This window comes from Sturnira hondurensis, unplaced genomic scaffold (genome assembly GCF_014824575.4).
Source record: "Sturnira hondurensis isolate 20B ecotype Veracruz unplaced genomic scaffold, ASM1482457v3 Scaffold0004257, whole genome shotgun sequence".
In the NCBI taxonomy this organism is placed as follows: domain Eukaryota; kingdom Metazoa; phylum Chordata; class Mammalia; order Chiroptera; family Phyllostomidae; genus Sturnira; species Sturnira hondurensis.
Window position 1 is genome coordinate 6359983 of NW_028076888.1, and position 24591 is coordinate 6384573.

The 24591-nt window shown below is 57.2% G+C and overlaps 1 protein-coding gene across 1 annotated transcript; it reads right to left on the bottom strand.

Annotated features, from left to right (window-relative positions):
- H6PD (hexose-6-phosphate dehydrogenase/glucose 1-dehydrogenase) lies at positions 1 to 24343 on the bottom strand. The gene is made up of 5 exons (XM_037045310.1): positions 24008 to 24343; positions 14938 to 15583; positions 13816 to 13933; positions 2386 to 2655; positions 1 to 1619 (listed from the first exon to the last, which is right to left on the bottom strand). The coding sequence occupies exons 1-5, from the start codon at positions 24019 to 24021 to the stop codon at positions 256 to 258; spliced, it is 2412 nt and encodes an 803-aa protein (XP_036901205.1). The 5' UTR covers positions 24022 to 24343; the 3' UTR covers positions 1 to 255.
- Positions 24344 to 24591: the final 248 nt, after the last annotated feature.

Sequence of the window (24591 nt, forward strand, 5' to 3'; positions counted from 1 at the left end):
CACAGGTCTTGTCTTGTCTCGTTTCTCTCCTGCCTTGGATTTGAAGCGCCGCGCGAGCCTCTGTGTCTTCCTTCTTTCTGTATCTGCCCACCACAACTAGACAGGGGCCTTCAGAGGGACTGGTTGGGGGAGAGCCTGACCCCGAGGCATCGGATTCCAGAGAGCCGGGGCATGTGGGCAGGTGGCAGGACTCAGAGGAGAGGGGACAGGACAGATGAAAGACAGCACAGGAGGGAGCAGAGGGCGGAGGCACCGTCATCCCAGGAATGCCTCGTAGTCCATGTACCAAACGAGCTGGCCGGAATCGGGCAGGACGCCCGAGATGGGCCACTTCTTGGGCTGGCGGCCCACGCGGCTCACCAGCAGGGTGATCTCACGCTTCGGCTTGCCCATGACCAAGACCGCCACCTTCCTAGCGCGGTTGATGAGGGGCAGGCTGAGGCTCATGCGATGGTGCGGCTTAGAGGGACTCTCGGTCAGCACGACCAGCTGCTCACCGTCCAGGCCGATGGGAGACTGTGGGAAGAGGGAGGCCGTGTGCCCGTCGGTGCCCATGCCCAGCAGCACCAGGTCAAAGCTGCTGTTGGTGACCAGGGCCAAGATCTCCTCGGCGTAGGCCTGGGCGCCCCGGTCTTCCTCGGCGCACAGGCGCTGGTGCAGGTGCACGGGCATGGGGTGGACGTTGTAGTGGGGCACCCGGACGTGCTGCAGCAGGTGGGTCTGCAGGCCCTGGAAGTTGGACTCGGGATCCCAGAGCGGGACGCAGCGCTCGTCCACCAGCCACAGGTGCGTGTGGGCCCAGGGGAAGCTGTAGTGCCCCGCGGCCAGCTGCTGGAACAGGGCGACAGGGCTGGAGCCGCCCGAGAGGGCCAGGTGGAACTGGCCGAAGCGCTGCACTGCCTTCGCCGCTGCGGCCTCGATGTCATTGGCCAGCTTCACGATCAGCTCCTCGGGCCAGGCAGTGACCAGGGGGCTGTCTCGGTACTTGGCCCCGAGGACCTGGAAGTCGCTGGGCAGTGGAGCGGAACCCGGCCCCGGCACCAGCTGCTCAGGCTGCTGCACGGAAAAGGCCAACTGGCTGCCGCTGAACTGGAAGTCCAGCAGGTGCCCGTTCTCCGCTCCCCCGGGGTAGAGGCGCGGGGCCTCTTGGGCCAGGCCCTCCAGTAGGGGCGTCCAGAAGACCCAGGAGGCCAGCAGGTTCTCCGTGGTGATGAAGGAGTCCTTGCGGCCGTGGAAGATGTGCGATATGAGGATGGAGTAGGCGTCCTGCTCCTGCACGGGGCTGTAGACGTAGAAATCGGACAGAGGGCGGCCAAAGAGGCGGAGCCCCGGCCGGCCCTCCAGCTCCTTCCAGCTGCCGGAGGGCAGGGCGGGCCTGAACAGGGTCCGGCTGACCAGCACGGCAGGGCTGCCCAGCTCGCCGTGGCCGATGTAGAAGACGACCTGCTGTGGGAGGCACCGGCTCCGGTCCCCTGCCCAATGCCGCTCGCTCTGGGCACAAAACGCCCGGTTCTTGAACAAGACCCGGACGTAGCCCACTCTCTCGTCCAAGGCTTTGCCCGACATCAGGATGAAGGGGACGCCCTCCCAGCGCAGGTTGTCCACGTGAACGAGGATGCCTGCAGTAACGGGGACAGCCCAGGTGACGCTCCGGCACAGGGAAACGGGGACTTCCTGGCCCATTCGGCTTTCCCTTCGACCTTCCTGCCAGCCAGCCCTTCCCCTCCCCGAGACCCTCTTCCAGGCACCCACTGCACCAGGACACCCCTGGCCTCGCTAGAGTCACCCCCGCCTTCCACCCCTCCGGTCACCCTCTCCCCAGCAAAGCCGGACAAGCACTCGGGGACCATGGAGTACACCGCCCCTCTCCTAGACCCACAGGCCTCCGAGAAAGGAGAACTGGCTGAGTCTCCGACCTGGGGCTTCTGAGAAAAGTCTCATGCTGGGGGGTGGGGGGCACTGTGGACACACTCCAAACAAGGTCAGGTGCAGGAGAAGGGAAGGGGTGGTGCCTAGGCAAGGACGCCTGCAGGGGGCGCTAACGGCCAGACACCAAGTAGACTCCCAACTCAAGTTCCGAGCCCATTTCCCCAGGATTTGTCTCTGCTGGACCTCGGGCAGTTTTTCACTGTACCGGGCCTTGCTTTCCTTCCCTTTAAATGGGGATAATAAACCTAACTGCCCGGTAGGTGTGTGCGTGCAAGGACTAGATGAGATGATGTATTTGAGTGCCTGGCACAGAGCAGGTGCCTGGTCCGTGGCTGCTGCGCGTGTTCTGGGGTCACTGTCTGCAGTCTGAGGGAGCCCCCCTCTCCCAGAAAGCTCCGTGAAGTGGGGATGGTCCAGGGGACGCAGCCGCAGCCCCTGCCCGGCCCCCGAGCCCACCTGCGAAGGTCGGCGTCAGGCTCTGGAAGCCGTCTGGCTTGTGCAGCTCCCGGCGCACCTGCTCGCTGTACGCCTGGTACTGGCCCAGGACGGCGCTGCCCCTCCGGAGGCCCCGCAGCGCCCGGAAGGCCTGCAGCTTGTGCTGCAGCACGGCCGCCGAGCTGCTGGCGTTGTGGGGCAGCTCCATGGCCACCAGGGTCAGGATCTCGGTCAGGTGGTTCTGCAGGACGTCGCGAATGACCCCGTACTCCTCGTAGAAGCTGGTGCGGCCTGAGCGGGAGGAGAGGGAGGAGGAGAGGAGGAGGGGGCCGTGAAGCCTGGGCAGCACCCTGCCCTGCACCCGCATTCCCCAGTCCAGAGAGCCTCCGGAAAAGGTTCAGGCAGAAAACCTCAGCCAGAGCACGAAACGGTGTCTCTGGGCCACCTCCCGTCCGTGGGACCCATTTAAGACAAGTCGAACTCTTTGAGCTTCTCCAGGAAGAGCGTGGGGAAGGCTCTGGTCCCAGCAAGGGCCAGACTGCACTCATAGCATGTGGCTGGCCTCCGGCCCTGCCCTCTCCCTGTCCCTCCCCGCACCCAACCCGGGGCACTGGCCTGGGCTCTGGGGTCTGAAGGCCGCTTACTAGTGTGACATCTGAGTCTCTGTTTCTGCCTCCTGCTGACAAGTGCCACCCATTACCAAGTACACAAATGTGCCAAGGAGCCTGCAAGCACCAAGGGCACAGCCAGGTCCTTGCCCTCAGCTTACAGGGAGGGAGGTGGGGAAGGAGGAGAACATTAAGTCAGTAGAGAAATTGAGATGGTGCCGGAACAGAGGGTAACCAGAAGGTCCCTTCGAGACCTGGAGAGTCGGCCCTGCAAAGAGCCGGGGAGGGAGCACGTGGAGAGCAGAAGCCCAAAGAGCTCTGTGGCCGGGGGTCTGGAGGGGGATCCAGAGGGAGAGGACAGGAGCATAGGGGCCTGGGACCCCAGGTGAGAAGGCTTCTCGGTTCAGGGGAAGCCACTGGAGGGTGTCCCACAGGAAAGGATGAGTTCTGACGTGCATTTGGAGTAGACCCTCCTGGCCCGCTGAGGGGGCAATGGCTGTGGAAGCCAGGAGACCACGGAGGAGGCTTTTGGGGCAGAGCGGGAGCTGCAGAGAGTGGATGACTGATTCACTCTGGAGTCGGCGCTGACCGGGCTGGCTAAGCAGAACGGAGGGACCCAAGGTAACTCCTAGAACCGGGGCCTAAACAAAGGACATCTGCAGGGCAGTTTGATGGAGGGGAAGCCATGAGTTCCGTTTAGGGTGTATTTCAGCTTAGGACATGCAGGTGGAGACGTCAACCTGGTCGGGGGACAGGTTACCGCGAGGGTCAAAGGGCATACCACAGAACACTGAGAGCACAGAGCCCGGCGATGCCAACTGGATGCCTGCCGTGGCCTGGCATGGGGCTGGGACGTTCCACACCCCTCCTGGTCCCACTCATAGATCCTGCATGGCACTAGATCCACGCGGGTCCCTGCTCTGTGTGAGGGGAAGAGTCGGATGCCCAGGGCTGGTACCCGCAGAGCCAGGAGCTGGTTGTTGGACACACCCTTCCGCCAGAGCCTGGCACGGGCCCCTCCCACAGCCCTGCACCCAGCAACCCCACCATCCTGCAGGTTTCCGCTCCCAGGAGACACCACTGACCTCAGGCCCACCCTCCTGGGGGCCCCGCCTTCTGCCAGTCCCCCCAAAGGACTCAGTGCCCGATCATCTCTGCCCCATCACGCTGGAAGCTCCATTGGAATAGGAGCTGCATCTCTGCTGGCCGCTGCGTCCCGGGCCCCTGACAGAGTGCCAGTCAACCCTGCGACGCCGTGCAGTGAACAAATGTACGCATGATGCCATGGACCAGGCGCAAAACCAGGTCGACAGGAAGAAACGAATTCTTTCATAAAACGAATTCTGGAAGTAGGATGGGAAATGACCAGAAAAAACAGAACTTCGACAAAGGCAAAAATATCACTGGACATTGTTAATGCAATGGATGGGTTTTATGTGTTAGGAACAGTTGAAAAGAGCCAGTTACTAGATGCCAGATCTGAGGAGATTATCCTGAATGCAGGATGAGGGGGTCGAAACAGCCCCTCAGGCATCCCACAATATAGTGTCCACAATATAGTGTTAGTGGAGCAGACATACGGGGAAACAACAGAGAGAAGCAAGAGAATAATCTGCACAAAATTTGGAACAGTGAATGAGGATACAGGACAGAATTTGGGGAGGGACACAGGAGACAGTAAAGTTCTTTTTTAAAGATTTTTATTTATTTTTAGAGACGAAAGGAGGGAGAAAGACAGGGAGAGAAACATCGATGTGTGAGAGGTACATTCATCAGTTGCCTCTCACACGCCCCCAACCAGGGACCCGCCCTGCCACCCAGGCACGTGCCCCAACTGAATTGGCGACCCTCTGGTTCACAGGCTGGTGGTGCTCAGTCCACCAAGCCATACCAGCCAGGGCTAAAGTTCTTTTTTTTACAAGATGGGTTTGTACGTACATAATATTTGTTTTACCTTAGTTCTGTAGAGCTTACACATATTTTGGAAGCATTCTCTTTCCATCTGGTCATTAATTCAAACAAACAAAAAGAAGAGGCTCCTTGTTCCAACCCCCCTGGCCCAGCACCCTGCTTTATAGCGACCTCCCTGGGTCCTGGCAGCGGGTCCTGAGCCACCTGCCCCAACCAGGCCCCCATACAACTCGGCTGGCGGGATGGCGGCAGGACTGGGCCTGGGCCACAGACGACCTGCCCTGAGGTCAGCCTAGCAGGCCACGCCTGAGGGCAGTGCCGGGGTCGGGGCCGGAAAGGAGGCCAGGAGCCCTCTTGCCGGAAGGCGCCCTTGTCCCGGGGGTAGAATTCTGACTCTTCTACTCCCAACCAGAGTTCCCCACCGCCCCAATCAGAGCAGAAGGGAGTGGCACCAACGGGGGGTCCACCCGTCTGCTTGCCCCTCCTCACAGCAGCGATACCTCAGGCGGTCCTGCCGTAACCCCTGTCTGAAATATAAGGAAACTGGGGTTCTAAGAAGTTAGGTAACTTGCCCAAGGTCACATAGCTGGTTGAGGTTCGAACCCAGACAGTCGGCCTCAGCACCCGCAATCCCTACCACCAGAATGGCTCTCTTTTAACTCCCTGCCACTCCCACCGAACAACCACACAACAGTGTGTCACGCTCAGTGTGGCGCTGAGTGGCACGAGCACCAGGACTTGCAGAGTGGAGTACAACGGTCACCCAAGCAAGCCGGGCTGGGCTTCAGAAGGATGGGACCAGGTCAAAGGTCAGGACCCCTGTGCCTCAGTGACCAGTAAAAGTGTGAGGAGGAGGGGGCGGGGCTTATGGCCCTCAGCCGCCATTAGGCGGTGCCCCCCAGGAGGTGAAGGACATAGACACTTGCATCATTGAGTGTAATCCCATGATTGTGTGTGTGTGTGTGTGTGTGTGTGTGTATAATCCTCACTGGGGACATTTTTTATAGCTTTTTATAGAGAGAAAAACGGAGAGAGGAAGGAAGAGAAAGATGCATTGATGGGAGAAAGAAGCACTGATCAGCTGCCTCCTGTATTGAACCTGACCAGGAATTGAACCTGCCACCTTTCGGTTACAGGATGATGCTCCAACCAACTGAGCCGCACCAGCCAGGGCTGGTCACACGATTTTTAAATGTGCACAAACAGTTCACATTGTTAAAAAGCCTGTGTGTCCCAAAGACACGTATGCATGAGCCGACTCTGCCCCGGGGCCACGTCCTACTTGGGGTGAACGGCACGACCTGGAAGGCAGGGCTGGGACACTCGGTTCAGATGAGAAGCCTGGCCCGGCAGAAGCAGCCCATTCGCAGTGCCGAACAGCAGAAACCTCGGGCGGATGAAAAGGGCCCGGGAAACGAGATGGAGGAGTCAAAGGAGCTACTCAAAGCTCTTGGCCTCGGCCAGTTACAGAGTTCCCATGTGATTCAGCAATTCCACTGCCACGTATACACGAGAAGAGAACGCAGGTGTCTACGCAAAGACTTGTGCGTGAATGCTCACGGCCACATTATTCACAACAGCCAAAAAAGAGTCTCATTCTAAACGCCCGGCAACGGACCAGCGCATCAGTAAAATGTGGTCTGTCTGTGGAACGAAATATTAGTCAGCGATGAAAAGTGATGATGTTCTGGCACAAGCAACGACACAGATGGACCTTGGGAACATCATGCCAAGCGAAATAAGCCAACACAAAGGCCGTACACCACAGGATTCCATTTACATGAAATGCCCAGGACGGGCACATCCACAGAGATGGGAAGTAGACTGGTGGTTTTGAGGGGCTGGGGAGAACGGGGAAGTTCAAGGGCGGCAGCTAAGGGGCCCAGGGCTTCTCAGGGGTGATGGGAATGTTCTAAAACGGACGGTGGCGACGGCTGCATGGCTCCGGGAGCATGCTAAGGCCCCCGAACTGCGTGCTTTGAATGGGTGAATTGTGTGATAGTTGAATCACACCTCAATAAAACTCGTTTGTTTGTTTTTTTAAGTATTAGAGTAGGTTCGGGGGAAGACCAAGACGTCTAGGATCTGCAAGGTGAACTTCAGAGAGGGGCTGGGGCTGGTGGTGATGACATCCAGCAGGGTGCTGTCACACGGAGTGACAGGCAGCCAGGACTCAACGGCTGAGTGAAAACTGGGTGGAGACGGGCTGGCTCGGGGAAAGGCGGCTCAGAGCTGCGACCTGGAGTGGCAGGCTCCAGCCAGGCTGCCTACTTGGCCACATCTTAACCCTGTGACCCTGGGCGAGTGACTCTGTCTCTCATACAAGAGAGGAATCGTCAGAGTGCCCCCCAGCAGGGCTGCTGCGGGTTAATGACTGAACACGTATGCATACTTGGAACAGTGCCTGGCACACGGGAAGCACCAACCAGCACTGGCTAGTGTTTTTATCGCTACGGGGGCTACAAGAGAGAGGCCAGCAGCTAGGCAACTCGGAGAGTGGTCACTGCTTGGAAACGAGAAGTTTAAAAAGAGCAGCTGGTCTTTCATGAGAAAAAGGCAATGATGGTTTTCGTTCTGAATGTGCTAAGTCTGAAGTGGTTCTGTGAAAATATCTAAAACATGGCTACAGGTGTCAGCTGGGACCAGCAAAGGCAACGGATGCTGGAGAGACACCAGGTTTCATCATATCAAAAATGCCTTCGCTGGTGGAAGAATCCTTACGCATAACCATGAAGAATTGGGCTGCCCATTCAACTATGTCGCCCCATCCGTGGGAAACCCAACTTCAGAGATGTTCAGATATGGGGGGAAGTGGGTCTTAGAATCAATGAATCACAGCGGAGTCGAGAGTATAGAGAATAAAGCTCTGAGAACAGATGAATTCTTGATGGAGAGAGCACAACAGAGTCCTTAAAAGCCCTGTTGTCTGCTTACTATTCATTAGTTTGGCAAATCCCAAAGTGGCCCTTTTCCTATTTTTATCCTCCCTCAATCCACGGGGAGAGAGCTTTTCATAGGTTTGCTACCCGCTGTGGAAAAGGCAGCTTCTTTTCTCCCTAATTTCAAGCTTCGGGGGGTGCACCGTGTTCAGCACAGCCCACAGACTTGTGGATTTTGATCCTTTCCTGGCTGTATCTTCAGTTCAAGTGCAGGACCACAGCCACAGGCCTGTGCCTCTCATGGGAGGCCACCCAGCTAAGCACAGGATGCGGGGGCCCGGGGGGCGGGGGCAGGCAGCTTGGCCTCCTAAAGACGCCCAACAAGCTCTTTTTTTCTGGTTCCCACCAGTTACTGGGGACTGATTGTTTTTCTCCAAAAATGATCTCTATTGACCCCTAACGTCCTTTTCTAGGTTGAAAGGTGAGGGGATTAAAACCCACCAATGTCTGAACAAGGATGGGACAAAGCACAGCCAGGGTGGACACCGGGAAGAAAGGCCCTGGGACACTGGGCCTCTACCCAGAACCCATCCAAGACCACAAGCAGGGGGGACCCATGGCTCTGGCCCCCAGTGATGCTGTCCCTCGGACCCTTGCGGGTGGCATCCCACCCACGGACGGCAAGGGAGGTCCAGTGAGATGCAGTAACAGCTGCAGAGTAGACTTGAACCTGTGGCCTATTAATTCCACTTCAGAAGCATAGTTAAAGCGGGGGGGTCAAGCTCATTTCCACTGGGGGCCACATCAGCCTCCAGGTTGCCTTCAAAGGGCTGAATGTAATTTCAACTCCTTAACAGTCAAGGAGTAGTTACATTTATACAGTCCTAGAATTATTTTGGCCCTTTGAAGGCAACTGTGAGGCTGGTGTGGCCTTGGGTGAAAATGAGTTTGACACCCTGACTTAAAGGGAAAAAATGTAATACTCATAAATGTTCTAGAATTAGATCACGGTTGCACAAGTTTGTGAATATACTTAAAATTCCTGAATTGTATATTTTAAAAGGGTAAACTTTATGGCATGAGAATTATATCTTAATTTTCTGGAAAGCTGACAAAGAACCATTTAAAATAGCAAAGAGCAGAAACAACCAAAATGCCTCGACGCACAGAACAATTCATACCCTGTGGCATAAAGAGAATTGAACAGAAATATGAAGCTACTACAAGGCAGAGACTATGCAGATTGTCAATGCATATATAAGTGGCAGAGAGAGGGAAAGCTCGGTGAAGTGTGGTCACAAAGCTGTCACAGACCAGTTGCGGGACTTTACATGGCCCCTCACAAGTCGCGGGTTAGTTGCGTGGAGCCCAGAGACCGGGCCCACAGCTGCCTCCTGCCCTGCCCACGTCCAGGGAGAACTGCATGTCCACCTGTAAAGCATTCCCACGTACGTCGTCTGATTCAACCTCCCCGACAACCCAAGAGAGACGCAATGGGTTATCGTCACTCTGGGAGGCCTGTCTGGAAAGAGTCCTGCCGCCACTGTTAATGTAACGAGACGGGTTTGCATGACATCGATGTGACCCGGCAGCCAAGGCGAGTGGACTGGAATGTGTAAGTGGGAACAATGACAACTTCACTGTACTAGGCAGTGGGTGGTAGCCACCATTCAGTGAGCCCGGGTACTGTGTGGCCGTCACGTTCAAAGTGACTGAGCGAGTACAGCAACGAATCTGCATCAGAAATTTTGCGTTAAGCTTGAACTTTCCTCTGTGGACACTATTCAGATGATTCAGAAGGCCACAGATATGGGCAGCTGGTGATGGGCAGCTTCATCATGACAACGTGTCTGCTCACACATCATGTCTCGTGCGGTCTTTTGCAAAACATCAAATCACCCAGGTGACTCAGCCCCTGTACAGCCCAGATTTGGTGCCCCTCAACTTCTGGTTTTTCCCAAAACTAAAATCAGCTTTGAAAGGGAAGAGATTTCAGATCATTGATGAGATTCAGGAACAAATGACAGGGCAGCTGACGGTGACTGGGAGAACTGGGTGAGGTCCCAGGGGGCCTGCTTTGAAGGGGACTGAGCACCGTTGTCCTGTGTACAGTGTTTTCTGCATCCTGTATCTTCTCCAATAAATGTCTTTTTCATGACACATGGCTGGATCCCTCTGGGCAGGCCTCATACGATGGAGACTGCACCGAGGACCACAGCCTTCGGACCTGGGGCCAGAAACCCTGTGCTATTGCCTCCACTGTATGAGAGATCCAAACGTTCCCAGGAAAAACAGGGCTTTAAAAACACACAACAACCGAAAACTAGCTGCAATCCCCACCAATACCTTCTGGGATCACTAAAAATAAAAAGGGGGGCTGGGCTGAGGAGAGAGCTAGCAGCTGGCGAGGAAGCCTGGCAGCCGCCCGGAGCTCCTCCCACAAGAGCCGACAGCCGGGCAGGGAGCTGCCCCGCTGAGTGAGCCCTGGTCCTTCGGACACCAGGCTGGAAGGCAGGGCAGCTGGTGTGCACCTGGGAGGGTCCTGGCAGCCTCATCCCTCAGCGAGGGGCACAGAACGGTCACTCCAGCCCTCAGAAGTGAACATGTGTCACGCTCCTTCTGCAGTGTTGGAACAGGGACCCCCCCAAGCCAACCTGTCTGTTAGGGACCCAGCCTGCTTTTGGCAGAGCCTTTCCCAGGGGCTATGACAGGGGCCAGCAGGGGCCAACTGCACAATGAAGCCAAGTGGCCTGTCAAGGTCACTCCCTGTATGACCCACCGTGCTGCTTCAGGAGACCCAGCTGCCCGGGGTCTCTGTGACTCTCTGGGGCTCACTGGGTGGGCACTGCCCGGGAGGGCACCCCAGATGACACAGGGAGCTGCGTACTGGGGGACTGGAGGAAAGACCACTTTCCCTTTCCTCCCCACCCTCCCACGTCTGTCTGTCTGTCTCTCTCCCCTCTCTCTCCCTGATGTCTAGGCAGCAGACTTCCCGCTGCAGCAAATCCGCTGGGCCAGAGGCTGTGGGGGAAAGGAGGAAAAATCCACTCACCCAGCTATGAGGGAGGGAGCCAGGGAAGCTGCCTCCACCCCGTGGATGTGAGTGTGTGTGTGGGGGGGCGTCCAAAGGCCCTTGCAGCTCGCAGGCCCCCTCCCCAGGGCTGGGCAGCAGCTCTGACCAGAAGAGCCCCCTTTCCAGGCCTGGCTCACAGCCCCATCCGCTCCCAGCGCTCCGGGGGCAGACCAGGCTGCCAGCAGGACCCGGTCAGTGCCTCCCCGCACAGGACCCAGTGGGGGCTGCACAACTGCCACCGGGAGGGAAGGGAAAGCTGGAGCTGGCTGCCAGGGTGGGGGAAGTGGGGGTCACCGCTGCAAAGAGAAGACCAGCCACACTTTGCCCTTTGGCTCGTCAGTCAGAATGTGGGCCCAGAACCTGCCTGCTGGCCACACCCAGCCCCAATGCAGAGGACGCCTGGACCTCCAGCAGGACAGTCCTTCCTCCTGCCCGTGTCCAGTCCCCAACCCTGGGAGAAGGTCAGCTGAGGCCCTGATGTGCTGTGCACGGGGCCTATTGGCCACGGTCCAGGCTCCAAAGAAGGACCCGGAAGGGATAGCAAGGGTCAATGCTTAGGGCACCAGAGCTGCACCAGGCCACCTCCTTGGGACGTGAAGAGGCCTGTCCTTCTGGGTCCCAGTGGGGGAGTGGGGGTGGAGGAAGAAAAGGAGTAGGAGACAGAAAGACAGACAGACAGAGAACTCACTCTATTGCCAAAGGACTGGTATATCCCAGGCCCCAATGAGCACAGTAGCGGGAAGTCACCCCGTTATACACTGTTTGGGGCCTGAATATGCAACTGGCAGGTAAACAGGCCAGCTAGGGAGACCCAATCCCCAAGATGGCTGCAGTCCTCCTGGACACCTCTGACGAGGACAGTGGGCTGTACCAGTCCCCTCAACTGCACTCTCACTGGCTACAAGTCCCTGGGGGCTGGTGGGCCCCCCTGCATCTGCCCTGCCCCAGGTCTTTTGGCGGCTGGGCTGAAGGCACAGTGCCACTGCAGCGAAGCAGCCCTGTGCCCTGGGGCTTGGCAGCTCTGGGACCCTCCCCTCAGAATGCACCCCTGCAGGCAATGGCCGAGCACCCTCCCCCCATGGTGTTGCCATTCAAAGGGAGATTCCCCCTGCCCCAGGCTGGCCCTTGACAGCCAGACGTGCCCAGGCCCCTGCCTGTCTTCCTGTCTTGCCTTCTGTTTTCCTTCCTCCAAAATCCAAAAGTACCTTTGCTACACTCTTTCTAGCCCCTGGCTCCACAGGGATCCTGCAAAGAAACCCACAAATGGCAGCGGATCCAAGAAGAAATAAGAGGTAATAGTGCCCACTGGTATTTGCAAATATCATGGATCTTCTCTAACCCATAGTAGGAATGGGAAGGAACTGGCAGAAATAGGGGGTGGGGGGAATCCTGGTGGCCTAGCCCTGCCAGTAACCAGGCCAAGTTCAAGTCCAAGCAGAACCAGGCGCTGGCTCCCATGGCAGGTGTGGTGGAGCTCCTCCTATTCCGCCTCACGCTCTCAGCGCTGGGTCTGCAGCTCATCTCTCTGCAGATAAAGCAAGGTCAAGGCCCAGCACTCACTCCTGCCAGGACATCAGACATACACAGGCACGAGGAGGGGACCCACAGCCTGAACCCTTGCTGAGGACAGCAGCTGAAAGCTGGAAGGGCTAGGGGCATCCTGAGACCCCCAAAGGCTCACTGCAGTGGGGACCCCTTTTCTGATAAGGGTTCCAGACTGGAGAAACCCAGCTCCACTCCAGGGCAGCAGTGCCCTCCCGGCCGGCTCCCCGAGTCCTCCCTGACTGCCCCAGCCCACCCTGCCCCCTTCCCTGCCCCATACACCCCCCCCCCAGTGAATCGGTGAGGTATCAGGGCACAGAGGAGGGGTCTCCCTGCTCTCTGTATCTCCGGAGAGCGTCTAGCTCTAAATATACATCCAAAGAGGAAAGGAGAGAAAGCTGGAGAGAGACCAAGAGAAAGAAAGAATTTAAATTATTTAATTTAAAAAACAAGAGGAAAAGGCACAGAGAAAGAGGCAGACCTCCTCGTCCCCCACCCAGGCCCGCAGTGTCTGGGGCCCACCCCACCCAGGCACACGCTGCAGGGTGCGGATGGGCAGGGACCCTCCTTCCCAGGCTGCAGAGCGGTCTGCAGGGAGCTGCATGTCGGGTGCAGAGCCAGACCGCCTTCCCAGGACCTGGCCCTACCACTTCCTACCGGTGACCTTGGGCACGTCACCAGACCTCATCTGTCGGTGGAGGCTAATAATAGTACCCACCTCATTTGGGGGGATTAGGACACCACAAGAATTCATTTTTATCATTGCTTTAAACACGGACAGTCCATGCTCAAAACATCTGATGAAACCCCAGAATGCCAGAGCTCACAGGGGCCTTAGCTGTTGCCACCAACACTACTTCCCTGGCTCATGCCGAGGTGACACTCGGTCTTCTGATGCCCAGGTCAACACTCAGTATGCACATTCCCAGGCGTGAGCCTGGTGCTCGAGCGGGGACAGCCTGGGCCCTGCGACCTGCTGGGACAGATGCCCTGGACGGGGACAACAAGGAGAACACCGGGAGGGGCAGTGAAGGGAGGCTCGTGGCTCGCTGAGCACCATTCCAGAGTGGACCCTGCCAGGATGCTCAGCAGAGGCCCCCCAGGGAAGTGACAGCTGTGCCCAGGGTTAAGGACGGAGGGACCAGCAGGTGAGGGATGTACTGGTCACCTGGGCAAGTAGAGAAGTTGTGGGAAGCCTCCTGCCACCAGAGGGCCTCCACCAGAGAACTGTGGTGAGCTGCCTGCATTTACTGTCGGCCAGCGGCGTGGGAGCCAAGCGTGCTTAACCGGACCCGCGCTCCCTGAGGGCAGCCGTGACCCCTCCGGTCTGCCTGCAGGTGCCCCGGGGCTCACTGTGGTCCACACACTGGTGAGCAATGGCAGAGGCAGAGCCTGCCAGGGCGCCACCTGACGCGGGGCAGGAGGCCCACCCACGCACCTTCGGCATCCACCGTCTCTTTCAGGACGACCTCCACCCGCTCCACGTGGTGCCGGTTCCAGAGGCCGTCCAGGGCCTTGCGGTTCTGGTCCCGGAAAGGCAGGATCTGAGCCACAGCCTGGCGGGGAAGGAGACTGGTTGTGCTGCACGCTCCTCCCAGCACCAAGTCGCAGTCCTGACGCCCTGGCAGGGCCCCGCGCCCTCTCGGCCCCGCTCCGAGAAGGCGCTCGGAGCAGTGGTCGGTCCCTGGACTTCAGGGCTTCCCGGCCCCGCAAGGGTTCAAGCACTTTTAAGGGACCTCCATGGGTGACCAGATTTCTATTTTGCCAGGAAAGAAAATATTTAAGGTTATTTAGCATCTGTCACCATCGACCTTTAATACCAGAAAGCTATTGTAACACCAAAAATAGAGTAAGAAAAGCTTCAAATTGGAAACACTCAGTATATCATTTTTTTTCACTGTCCCATAAACAAGCGAAAGTCCCGCAGGGACAGGCAGGGTCTGTGGGCCACCCTTGGCAGCCACAGCCCCAGAGAGAGCTGGAGGCAGGGCTGCCCCCGGGGGCACTGGGCCCCCAGCCTGCTCAGCGCAGGAAAGCTCTCTGCCGGCCTATCTGGGGACAGATGTCCTAAAGGGGCTCTGAGGGCACACTCAGAGTGACCAGGCATCACCCAGGTTGACCCCACACTCTGCCACAGGGGCCTGCCTGAGAAGCCTGGACCTCGGGTCCTATTCAGTGTTAAGATCTTGTTACCAGCCTTCTGGTTCGAAACAGAACTCGGGAAGAAAACGATGTTGAAAAACAGGCAGAGAGGCGTGGAATAGGTGGTTTGCTGTAATTCCCACAGCATCCCCGGCTGGAAGCCGAGTCCAGCTCCCAGGGGCTGGGGGCCACCCCTCAGAGAGCAGACCCAGCCCCTGCTGGACAGCAGTGGGCGGGACACGTGAGCAAGGGCCATACAGACTTGCTCACTGCTTTTCCTTAGTCCTCTGACCTTCACAATGACCATGGAGCTCAGATTTCACATGCCTTTGGAACTCATTCCACAATTAGAGGTGTGGCCCTGCCCACAGTTAGCTCAGCTTGCTCCAACCCTGGCGGGCTCTGACCTGAAGCTCACCTGCTTGCCCAGGTAGTGGTCCACCCGGTACATCTCCTCCTCCTGGAAGAAGCTCCCGAGTTCCGTGGCCAGCTGCTGGGCTGAGAGGTAGTCGTGGCCGAAGGGTTTCTCCAGGACGACCCGCAGCCAGGCGTCCGGGCCTGGCCGGCAGCTGCTGTTGATGCTACGGGCGATGTCTGCATAGGCGAAGGGGGGCACCGAGAAGTAGAAAATCCGGCCAGCCTCCCGGAGGCCCTCCCGCTGGACCAGCGCCTCAATGGCCTTGCTCAGGGCCAGATAGTCCTCCGTTGTCTTCAGCTGGTGGTACTGGCTCAACCTCTGGAACTGGTCCTTGAGTTCAGCACAGCGATCAGGTGCCGCATCCTTGGGGCAGGAGAGGGACTCCAGGACCTTGGCCAGAACCTCTTGGCCCTGCTCAGGGGTCGACAGAGCAGCCCCATGGAAGCTAAAATGGTGGCCCTTCCCCGCCTCATCCAGGTACAGCTGGAACAGCCCCTGCCACAAGTACTTCTTGGCCAGGTCCCCAGTAGCTCCCAGCAGGATTACGGAGACATGTCCCTGGAGCTCCTGGGCCTGCAGGCAGCCCAGCAGGGCCACCCACATTACCACCGCGAGCATTTTCCGCAAGCCTGGGTGCCCGGGGTGCCTGGAAAGAGACACAAGGAACAAGGAAGGGTCAGACACGGCCCCGGTGGCTCACCCCGGCGGGGTGAACACACATCTAGTCTACCAAACACTTCCTGCCTGGCAAGAAACAGCCACGTGTTTCTCAGGAAAATGTTAAGAGGCTCACGGCTTCCCCCTCCCTGCCCGGGAGCTTGCTTCTGTGCCAGGAAGCCAGTGGGAGAGAGCCTGCTCTGTAAACAGGGACTATGCCCCGGAAGGGGGCAGGCCACTGTGAGAGGTGGGACATTTGTCCACAGGAGCACGGGAAGACGGCACAAGCCACGGGGGAGGCCCACAGGGCTGCCGTGGGATGGGAGCTGTGCACCTCATGACCGAGGGCAGGCTCTCCCCCTAAGCACAGGCTGCCTGGACCCCCGGGGCAGCTCAGGGATGTGGCAGGCCCTTTGATGATGCTGGTCACCTCCTCTCACACCTCTTTGCTTCTCCCACGCCCACGGGGCTCTAATTCCCAATAGTGTGGGAGTCAGAAACATGGGCCCTGGAGCCGGATGGCTGAGTCTGAATCCCAGCTCGAACCCTTCCCTGGAACGGTTACACAGCCTCACCGTACCTCAGTTTCCTCGATGGAAATGGGAATAACAGAAGCACCAACATCCTAAGATCATTATAAGGTTACAAGGAGTTCATTTTCGTACTGTGCTTAGGACAGTGCCCACCACCTATTCAGTCCTATGTAAGCGGCAGCTATTACCACGGGATGGTAATGAGAGTGGCAAACTCGGTGTGTGGGTGCATCAGTCTCACCGAATGTGGGCCGGGGCTCTGAGAAGACCCAGTGGAGGGGGCACCACCTTAGTCGCCTTTTTGCAGCTGAGGCTCAGGCAGAGGAAGGTCTGTCCCCGGGTGAGAACGTCGGGGAGCCGGACAGGCACCAGCCCCCTGCTCCCGAGCTGACTGCACGGCAAATGCACACTGCGGCCTCCCCAAGGCGGCGGCCTGACACCTTGGCTGCTTTCCAGCCTAACTTGCAGCAGCTGATGTGGATGAAAGCAAGAGGCCCTGGACCTGCCACAGAGGCAGCGGAGGGCTCGCTTTCTCCGGCCTTCCGGTCTGACCGAGGTTGTAAAGCTCGGTGTGCTCGATCTGACGCCCTTTCTCCAACTTCCCACCAAGGCCAGCGCTTCGAGGGAGAGGTAGACGAAGCGAGGAAGAAAGTAATCATGGTCAGCAACTGGGTCTCAGGACTGGAGGAGGGAATGGGGCCCAGCCTGCGGTGTGCTCACAAGGAAGGACCAATTAGCACCTGTTGACTTACCTGGCAGGCATTCTACCACAGAAAGGACGAACGATACCCTCAACAATGGGGCCACCATCTGGTTATACAGATACTGAAATCCAGGCTTAAAGAAATCACAGACACGGCTCTCGCTGCCGTGGCTCAGTGGACTAAGTGCCGGTCTGTGAGCCAAAGGGTTGCAGGTTCAATTCCCAGTCAGTGCACAGGCCAGGTCCCCAGGAAAGGGTGTGTGAGAGGCAACCACACATGAATGTTTCTCTCCCTCTTTCTCTTTTCTTCCCCTCTCTCAGAAAATAAATAAACAAAATATTTTATAAAAAAAGAAAAAAGAAATCACAGGAACTGACCAGGGCCCCGCAGGCCTCCTGACTCTGACCCTCTCCCACTTTTCCCTTTGCTTCATCCTCGTCTCCCTCGAGACCTACCCCCAGACGGCACCAGCTAGTAGCCAAGCCAAGAAGAGGGCCCAACAGCAGCGTTGGCGCAGGCTCTATGAGACACCGGACATACTCCTTATGGAGCTTCTCACCGGTGGACCAAGGGACCCCTTGCCCCTCCTCCACTCTTCCCTTATCTGCGCTCACCCCCATGTCCAGAGCGACCACAGGACCCTTCTAGTTTCTTCTCCTGCTTTCCAAGTCCTGTCCCTGTCCCTTCAAGCACTGCTTTCTCAACTGGCAGCCACCCCAGTCTGGAGGGAAGGCAAAGCTGCAAGGTCAGTGCGGGAGACGGGCAGCGAGAACTGCAAGGCCCAGAGAAGTGCCTGGGGAGGGAGCCGCCGCCAGCTGGCAGGCTGCATCTCAGAGCTCCCGGCCAGAGTGGCAGGCAGGGCTCTGGACGTGCCTGGTACAGGCAGCAGAAGGAGCTCAAGAGCTTCAGGGGGCCTGGGTGGGCAGGTGAGGGAGCCCTGAGGGCCAGAACCTCTAGTCCCTCGCCAGAAGACCACAGAAAGCCCTCTGTTTAACACCCTTCTGACGTGGAGGGTCTTGCTGCGGTCCCCCAGGTCAAGCCCCCCTTGTCTCCTGTCCCCTTGTCTCCTGCGTATGTCCCCAGAACTCCTTTAAACAAGCACATCAGAGCCGTCAGTGATGGCAACAAGGTTGCACAACTCCAGGGACCACGTCTTTCCCGAACCCCTGTGGGTGGTGTGTGTGTGTTTGGTTTATTACCTTTTTTCTTAACCTTAACAGTGTTTCTCAAACTTTAATGTGCAACCAAATCTCTTGAGGGTCCTTTTGAAACACAGATTCTGACTCAGAGAGTTCAGGGAGGGGCCTGAGAGGGTGACGGCTCGCCCAAAGAGCGCACTTTGGACAGCGAGACGCAGGAGAGCTGCGCACTGAGTCTAAAGCAACTGCACCTGCCTGCTGCCGCCTTCGCCAAGGCCAAGGGCTTCGGGTGCAAGGCTGGCAGGTGCAAACAGGGGATCTTTCAAAACTGCCTGCAGGGGTTTCGACTGGCCCATTGCCCTGCAAACTGGCTGCTAACTACGTAGACCTCGACAGCAATTCCTAGTGGTCAGTTAGCAGGCGGCGTGTGCAGAGGACTTAAATGCGCTGTCTCCCTCGCTCCTCAGACCCACCCTGGGAAGGAGGCTCTGTGGTAACGCTCGTCGTACAGACGAGAAAACCGCAGGTGAGGTCAACTGTTGAGTCGCAAAGCCAGAGTCCCCGTGTCCCCGCAGCGTGGCATTTGGATCAGAGGGCCTGGGCTCAAAGCCACCTCTGGGCTCTATGACCTAATTCAGTCACCTAGTCGGTTTGGGTCCACGTTCCCTCATCTAAAAACGGGGACACCAGGTGGCTCCAGCACATTCCCTGCGAGGCTCTGCTGTGGAAGGTTTTCCTGAAGCTCCTCCTCCCGCCTCCTGGCCTGTTGTGAGAAGAAGGGGGCTGTGAGAGGCATCTTCTGAAATGACGAACTTGCAGTTGGCCAAAAGCACGGCAGTGGCGCTCTCACTGCTGATCCTGTTACAAGCCTCTTCTCTTTTAAGTCCGAGAAGCTACAGGATGGGGCAGGCAGCACACCGGGCTGCGAGTGGGAATGCGAGGCGGTCCTTGCCGGTCCTGCCGCTGAACCACCTCGTCACTTGGAACTCGGTGTCTTTTACCTGGGCTGCACCTTGCAGCCTCCTCTGCCACCTGGGAGAGACGGGGCTGCAGGACCACTGCCAAAATTTCCTGCCCTTAAGCCCTATGTTCCCCAAGGAAAGTAGATAACTGTTATCGGAGAGACACCCACCACCTTTCTGGAAGGGCAGTTAAGTGCTTTCAGCCCCAGGCCAAGGTAGCGGGCCAGGGAAATGCAGGGCTGAAATCTGAGGCAATGAGCTGATAACCGCATCCTTCGGAAGTTAAGACAAAGCTTTTTGAAGCTGTACCGTCCGTGCTCAGAAGATGTCACTTCACTCACACACAACAGTGATGATTCAAGACACTTCCAGAAATGCACTACACTGCAAAGTGAGGGCCGAGGGGGCGTCCTTGGGGGTGTGGCAGTCATTCCCCTGACGGGGCTCCTCCTGGCTTCAGGACTGACAGGGCACACGACCATGGTCCAGGTACCCACCACTGCTCCCACTGCAGACCGAGGGCTTCCTGCCCAGCATCCTGGGGACTCACCTTTGAAGCTCAGGTCTGTTAACATCCACAAAGCCGAGGGCACTGCCCAGCCAGAGGATGTGGGTCAGAATCAGGTTCCCGTCTTTGTCTCCACCCAAGCGAAAGGGGCAGCTATGGAGGGGGGGGGGGCACCTGCAGAGCCGTGCCTGCCCAGGCCTGGTGCAGCCCCAGGGCGCCAGCGGTTTCTGGCATGCCCCAGGGGGAATTGGCTCTGGGCCTCTGTTCCCAGAACCAAGGGGCGGGAGAAGGGCTGGGAGGTAAAGGTCAGTGGCTGCAGCCACCCTGGTCCCCTGACTTCTGCTTTCTGTTTGCCAGGAGGGGAGGAGGGAGGTTTTCCTTAAACCACAGCCAGGAGTTTGGGATTTTTAAAAGAATGTGTAGGACTAAAACAAAGGAGACTGAAGATCCTTTTCAACTAAAGTGCCAGGGACTGGGCCGGGTCTCCTCTACACTCACCTACTCTCTTGCTCTCTCCTTTCTCCTGCTCTCTCTCCTGTCTTTTGGGGCCCATCTGTGCCACCCCCTGCCCCCTGCACATGCAGGCCAGACCCTCGTCAACGACCACCCAGGGCTGAACTGAAGGTGAGATGAACGCTAGGGCCCTTCTTCCTAATCTGAGAGAGTCCTTATGCCCATCACCTGTTCAGGTTCCAATCTTGGGTCCCAAAGACTCAGAGGGTGTGCTGGAGCCGCCTTGCACCTGCCCACAAGATTCGATCGCTAAATTTTCCGGAATTTTTCCAGCCAGTTGTTAAGCATAGCCATTATTAACAACCGAATTATACACACTTATAACTAAACCCATTATATTTACAGCACAGGTCATAAATACTCAAAACTCACGACTTCCTAATTATTTTGCTACATTTTACTATGATCCAAGCTCTGGACATTATTTTCACCTTTTGTGTCTGTAAGAAGAAGATATTCTGTAACATGTGCTTGAAATTGGCCAGCTAGTAGTGTTTACGCAGCAGTTATTGGCAAATGCTACAATCCAGCACACCTCACCACCACCAACCCGCCACTCCCCCCCTCCTACCCTCTGCAGAGCTGGTTGTTATTGGCAAATGCTACAATTAAGCACCCCGCCTCCTACCCTCTGCAGAGCTGGTTGTTACACATTTACCAGCACGACCCGCCTATCTGCCAAGTCCATGTTTCCCGTCGGACTTTCTCCCCCCAAACTCCACACTCAGACAACCAACCGCTCCTGTGACACCATCAGTTGCATGTCTACAGCTTTCCATCAGTTTACAATCAAACTGACTTATCTCCCAACCTGCTCCAGGCACAGATTCCCCCATTCTCAGTAAAAGGCAGATCTCTCCTTCCCAGCACTCAGGCCAGAAACCTTGGGATCACCAGCCCCGTCACAAAGCCTACAGTTTCTATCTTTGAAATTTATGTAGAAAACACCCACTTCTCTCGGCCTTCCGCCACTGCGCTCTGGTCCTGGCCACCGCCGCCTCTGCCTACACTGCTGCAGAGGCCACCCCACTGGCCTCCCGTTTCTGTCCCTGCCTGAACCCAGCAGTCCCTGGGTCAGATCAGGTCGCTCGTCTGGCCAGTGGCCTGCAGGGTCTACAGGGGCTGGCCTCCCACCTGTTCCCTCTTTCTTTCCCTGCTTCTCCGGCTGCAGCCACCCATTCTTCTGCCTCAGGACCTTGGTACTTGCTGTGCTTTCTGCCTGACCTACTTTTCCCTGCGGATGTCCACAAGGGCCACCCCCTCACTGCTTCAAGTCCTGGCTGTAATGTCACCTTCTCGGGGTGTCCTTTCTCGGCCAACTATGTAAAATTGTAACCCTCCCACCCCCATGTCTTCCCCTGCTTTATTTGTCCCCAAGGTATCTATCGCTTTCTAACATACCTGGGTGAGAGAAGGATGTTGACTTTGTTTATCGTCTGCCATCCCGCCCCTCAAGAATGTAGGTGCCAACAAGGACAGAAGTTTTTGTGTTTTGTTCACTGCGTATCTCCGGTACACAAGAGAGGGGCCTGGCACACAGAGGGTGCACCGCAAACATCTGCTGAGTGAACAGACAAACCAATTTGCACAAGACTTCTGTCACCTGTGTCTGAGCTCTCTGCACGTGGATGACGACGGCACAGAGGAACAAACCTTGAGTGGGGACTAATGTGTGACACAGTACTTATTAGCAGCTGCTCGCTACCTGTAACAATAATACTAATAATAAAAGAGATACTTACAGAGTATTAAATTGCACATGGAATGGTAGTCTAAGAGCTCGACGTGCATCGCGTGACAGCCTGTGAGGTAGGTATTATTATTGTCCCTATTTCTAGAAGGAGTAGAGGGGAAACTAAGGTGCAGAAGGTAAACTGACTTACTGCAGTTGGTAGGTGATAGGATAAGAACAGACAGGCCGCCTGGCTCCAGCACTTCCTGCCCCTCTACCTGTGCATGCCTGCCTGCGACCCCATATGGCAACATGCATAACATTGCATCAGTGCGGCCATCCCTTCCGCTCCTGTAACAAATGGGAACATCAGTGGTTTAAACAAATAGGCTCCTTCTCTTGCATAAGCTCCGAGAGCTGGGAGGCAGCTCTGCACCCTGAGGTCAAGGTGCCCGGAACACTAACTGCTGTAAATGGCTAACGGTGACTCACTCTCCTTCTCCCTTTTGACGTCATAAAAACATTGTGTTCAAGCCTGAGTTGCTCTGTTAAACCCCGGAAGGGCCACTCAGTTTCTGACGAACAGGTGAAGTGGGGGAACGGAGCTGTGTGACCTTACACAGGCTGCTTAACCTCTCTGTACCTCGGCCACAGAGTGGGAAAACAAGTCGATAAAAACAGAACGAGACACTCCATATAAAGAACTTGGCACGATGCTCGGCACAGAGCAAGCACCCAAGAAATGTTAGCTCCAATTATTACGAAACCAACAGCATCAGGAGTAAAGGGACATTTCTTGCTACTTCTTGGAACAGCTGCCAGGCCAATTAACCACCTCATAACAGAGAAGGTGCCCAGGAACAGCTAGCTCGAGGACAGCTTCCTGACCTTCCAACCACACGGATGAAAAACACAGGGGCTGTGATGCTGAGATGGTGAGGTCCCCAATCCAGCCTTTGAGGGGCTGCTAATCTGGCCCAAAGAACACAGCGGGAAGGCAAACCTCTCACTCTGTAGCCCCAGGCTCTCACTTCACTGCTGAAGGCCTTTTCTCCAGCTGTATAGTGGGGGTCATCGCCTCCTGTTAACCCTTGGCTGAAACAAAGACAACCCAGATCACGGCTGTGAAAATACTCTGGGAGGAAACGGTGGTAAGAACTCTCGCAGACAAAAAGCACCCAGCTCCCAATGCTGGACTGCGGAAAAAGCAAAACCAGACTTCCTGCTGTGCCCTGGTGAGGGCCTGCAGGACTCCCGGGGACGTCTGCCAACCTGCGCTGACATTTGTCTTGTTCAAATGCCATCCATAAAGTGAGCAGTGGCCGGGCCACAGATGACCAAAGTGCCTCTTGGTTTCCCTTTTCTTGCCCACAGATTTAACTATTTCCCTTTTAACGGGCTCAAAACCTAGGGTTTGAGAAGAGTAACTTAGTACCCTCCGGAGGGGGGCTACAGCTGACTTGAATGTTTGCCTATAGTGATTATCTGTTGAGCGTCCATGTACCTCGAAGAAACAGTTGCACAAAATGCTCTCCGAAAAACGAGGTCTGTTCATGCCAAACACTGAGCGTTATTTTTCCCTCAGGTGCTAAAACTCACCAAATGATTAGCCTTATAAGCTCAGAAATTCTATCAGTCATCCATCGCTGCAAGGGATGCAGAAAACAACTTAAAATGTGCCCGCTCTCCTCCAGTTTCCCCTCATCTACTACGCTTCGTGAGCCACTAGTGGGGGTGGGGTGGGAGCCGCACCGGGTTGTGCGTGGCAAGGAATTCAGGCGTATGATTTTTCCAGTTCTCATTTCTGGCAAAACTTTCAAATTTGAGTGAGCTGATTTCCAGAGCTCTGGGAGGGTTTGCTTCTGGAAAACCATTCGTTGGGTGTATTGGAAACACCGAGTGAAATCTGAGAGTTAATGCCAAAGATTAATCAGATCCCATGAAAAAGCAACGAGTCCCTACTCTCATTGAACTGAATTCCAGAAGGCCTAGGAAGGGACCCCACTGGCCCCTCTGGACTAGCCTCACAGAGGCCTGCCTGCCTGCCGCCGGACCACCAACAAACAGAACCTGTGCCCAGGGATCCGACCGAGATGGACGTGAACAATTAATTTATTTTGCAGAAAGAGGGTGGGAGGAGATTTCGGGCAGGCTCCGGCCCAGCCTGGCTCCCAGCGGCTGCAGGCTGGCGGGTGGTGGCGAAGGTGACTCTTCCCGACAAAATGCCCAAGGCTTTAACAGCCGCGCACGGCCGGCCTCCGGGGCCCGCGGCCCGACCCACCGACCTCTGGTTCGGCCCCGCGCGCGCGCGCAGCCGCCATCCGGCCAGAAGGAACGCCTGCGGCCAAAGGAGCCGGAGAGAAAGCGGGAGAGGCAGCTTACTTCGTCTTAGCCATCAGAGCCGGCCGCTGCTCCGGGGAACGTCGGGGCGGCGCGCTGAGAGGGGCGCTGCTGCCCGGGCTCAGGCCGGGGCCCCGCGCATCGTCTTCCGCGGGCCTGGGCTGACCCGACAGGTGCGCGTCACGCGGCCCCGCGCCTCCTGCGCGCTCGGGTTTCACCAGTGGAACCGGGGACGGCGAGCGGGGGGTGGGGCGGGAGGGGCGTGAGGCCGAGTTCAGCCCGGCCGCCCTTTCCCTCCCCGGAAGCGCGGCGCCCGGCGTCTCAGACCCAGGCGGCTTCCGCGCGCGCGTGCAGGGGTCTCCGGGTCCGGGCGGGGGCGGCGCGCGCGCGCGCGCGCTGGCCCCAGGCGAGGTGCGCGCGCGCGCGCAACGGGACGGAGCCAGGAGCTCCAGGCGGAGGCGGAGGCGGAGGCGGAGACGAGACCACGCCCCCTGGCTCCGGGCAGCCCCGGGAGGAGTAGGCGGGGCCTCCAGGGTGATTTCCTGGTTGCTCCAGAATCGCCGGTCCGCCCTCCTACCGGCAACCGGCCTCTCCCACCCTGGGCTCTGCTGAGCATCGTAGCGGCT

Bases quoted from the DNA above. Each gene is read 5' to 3' on its own strand.
- H6PD (XM_037045310.1), bottom strand. The intron at 13,934-14,937 runs GTGAGCTTCAGG...CTTCCCCGCCAG, and splicing joins ACCACTACCTGGGCAAGCAG to GCTGTGGCTCAGATCCTGCC. The intron at 1,620-2,385 runs GTGGGCTCGGGG...CCGTTACTGCAG, and splicing joins CCTGACGCCGACCTTCGCAG to GCATCCTCGTTCACGTGGAC.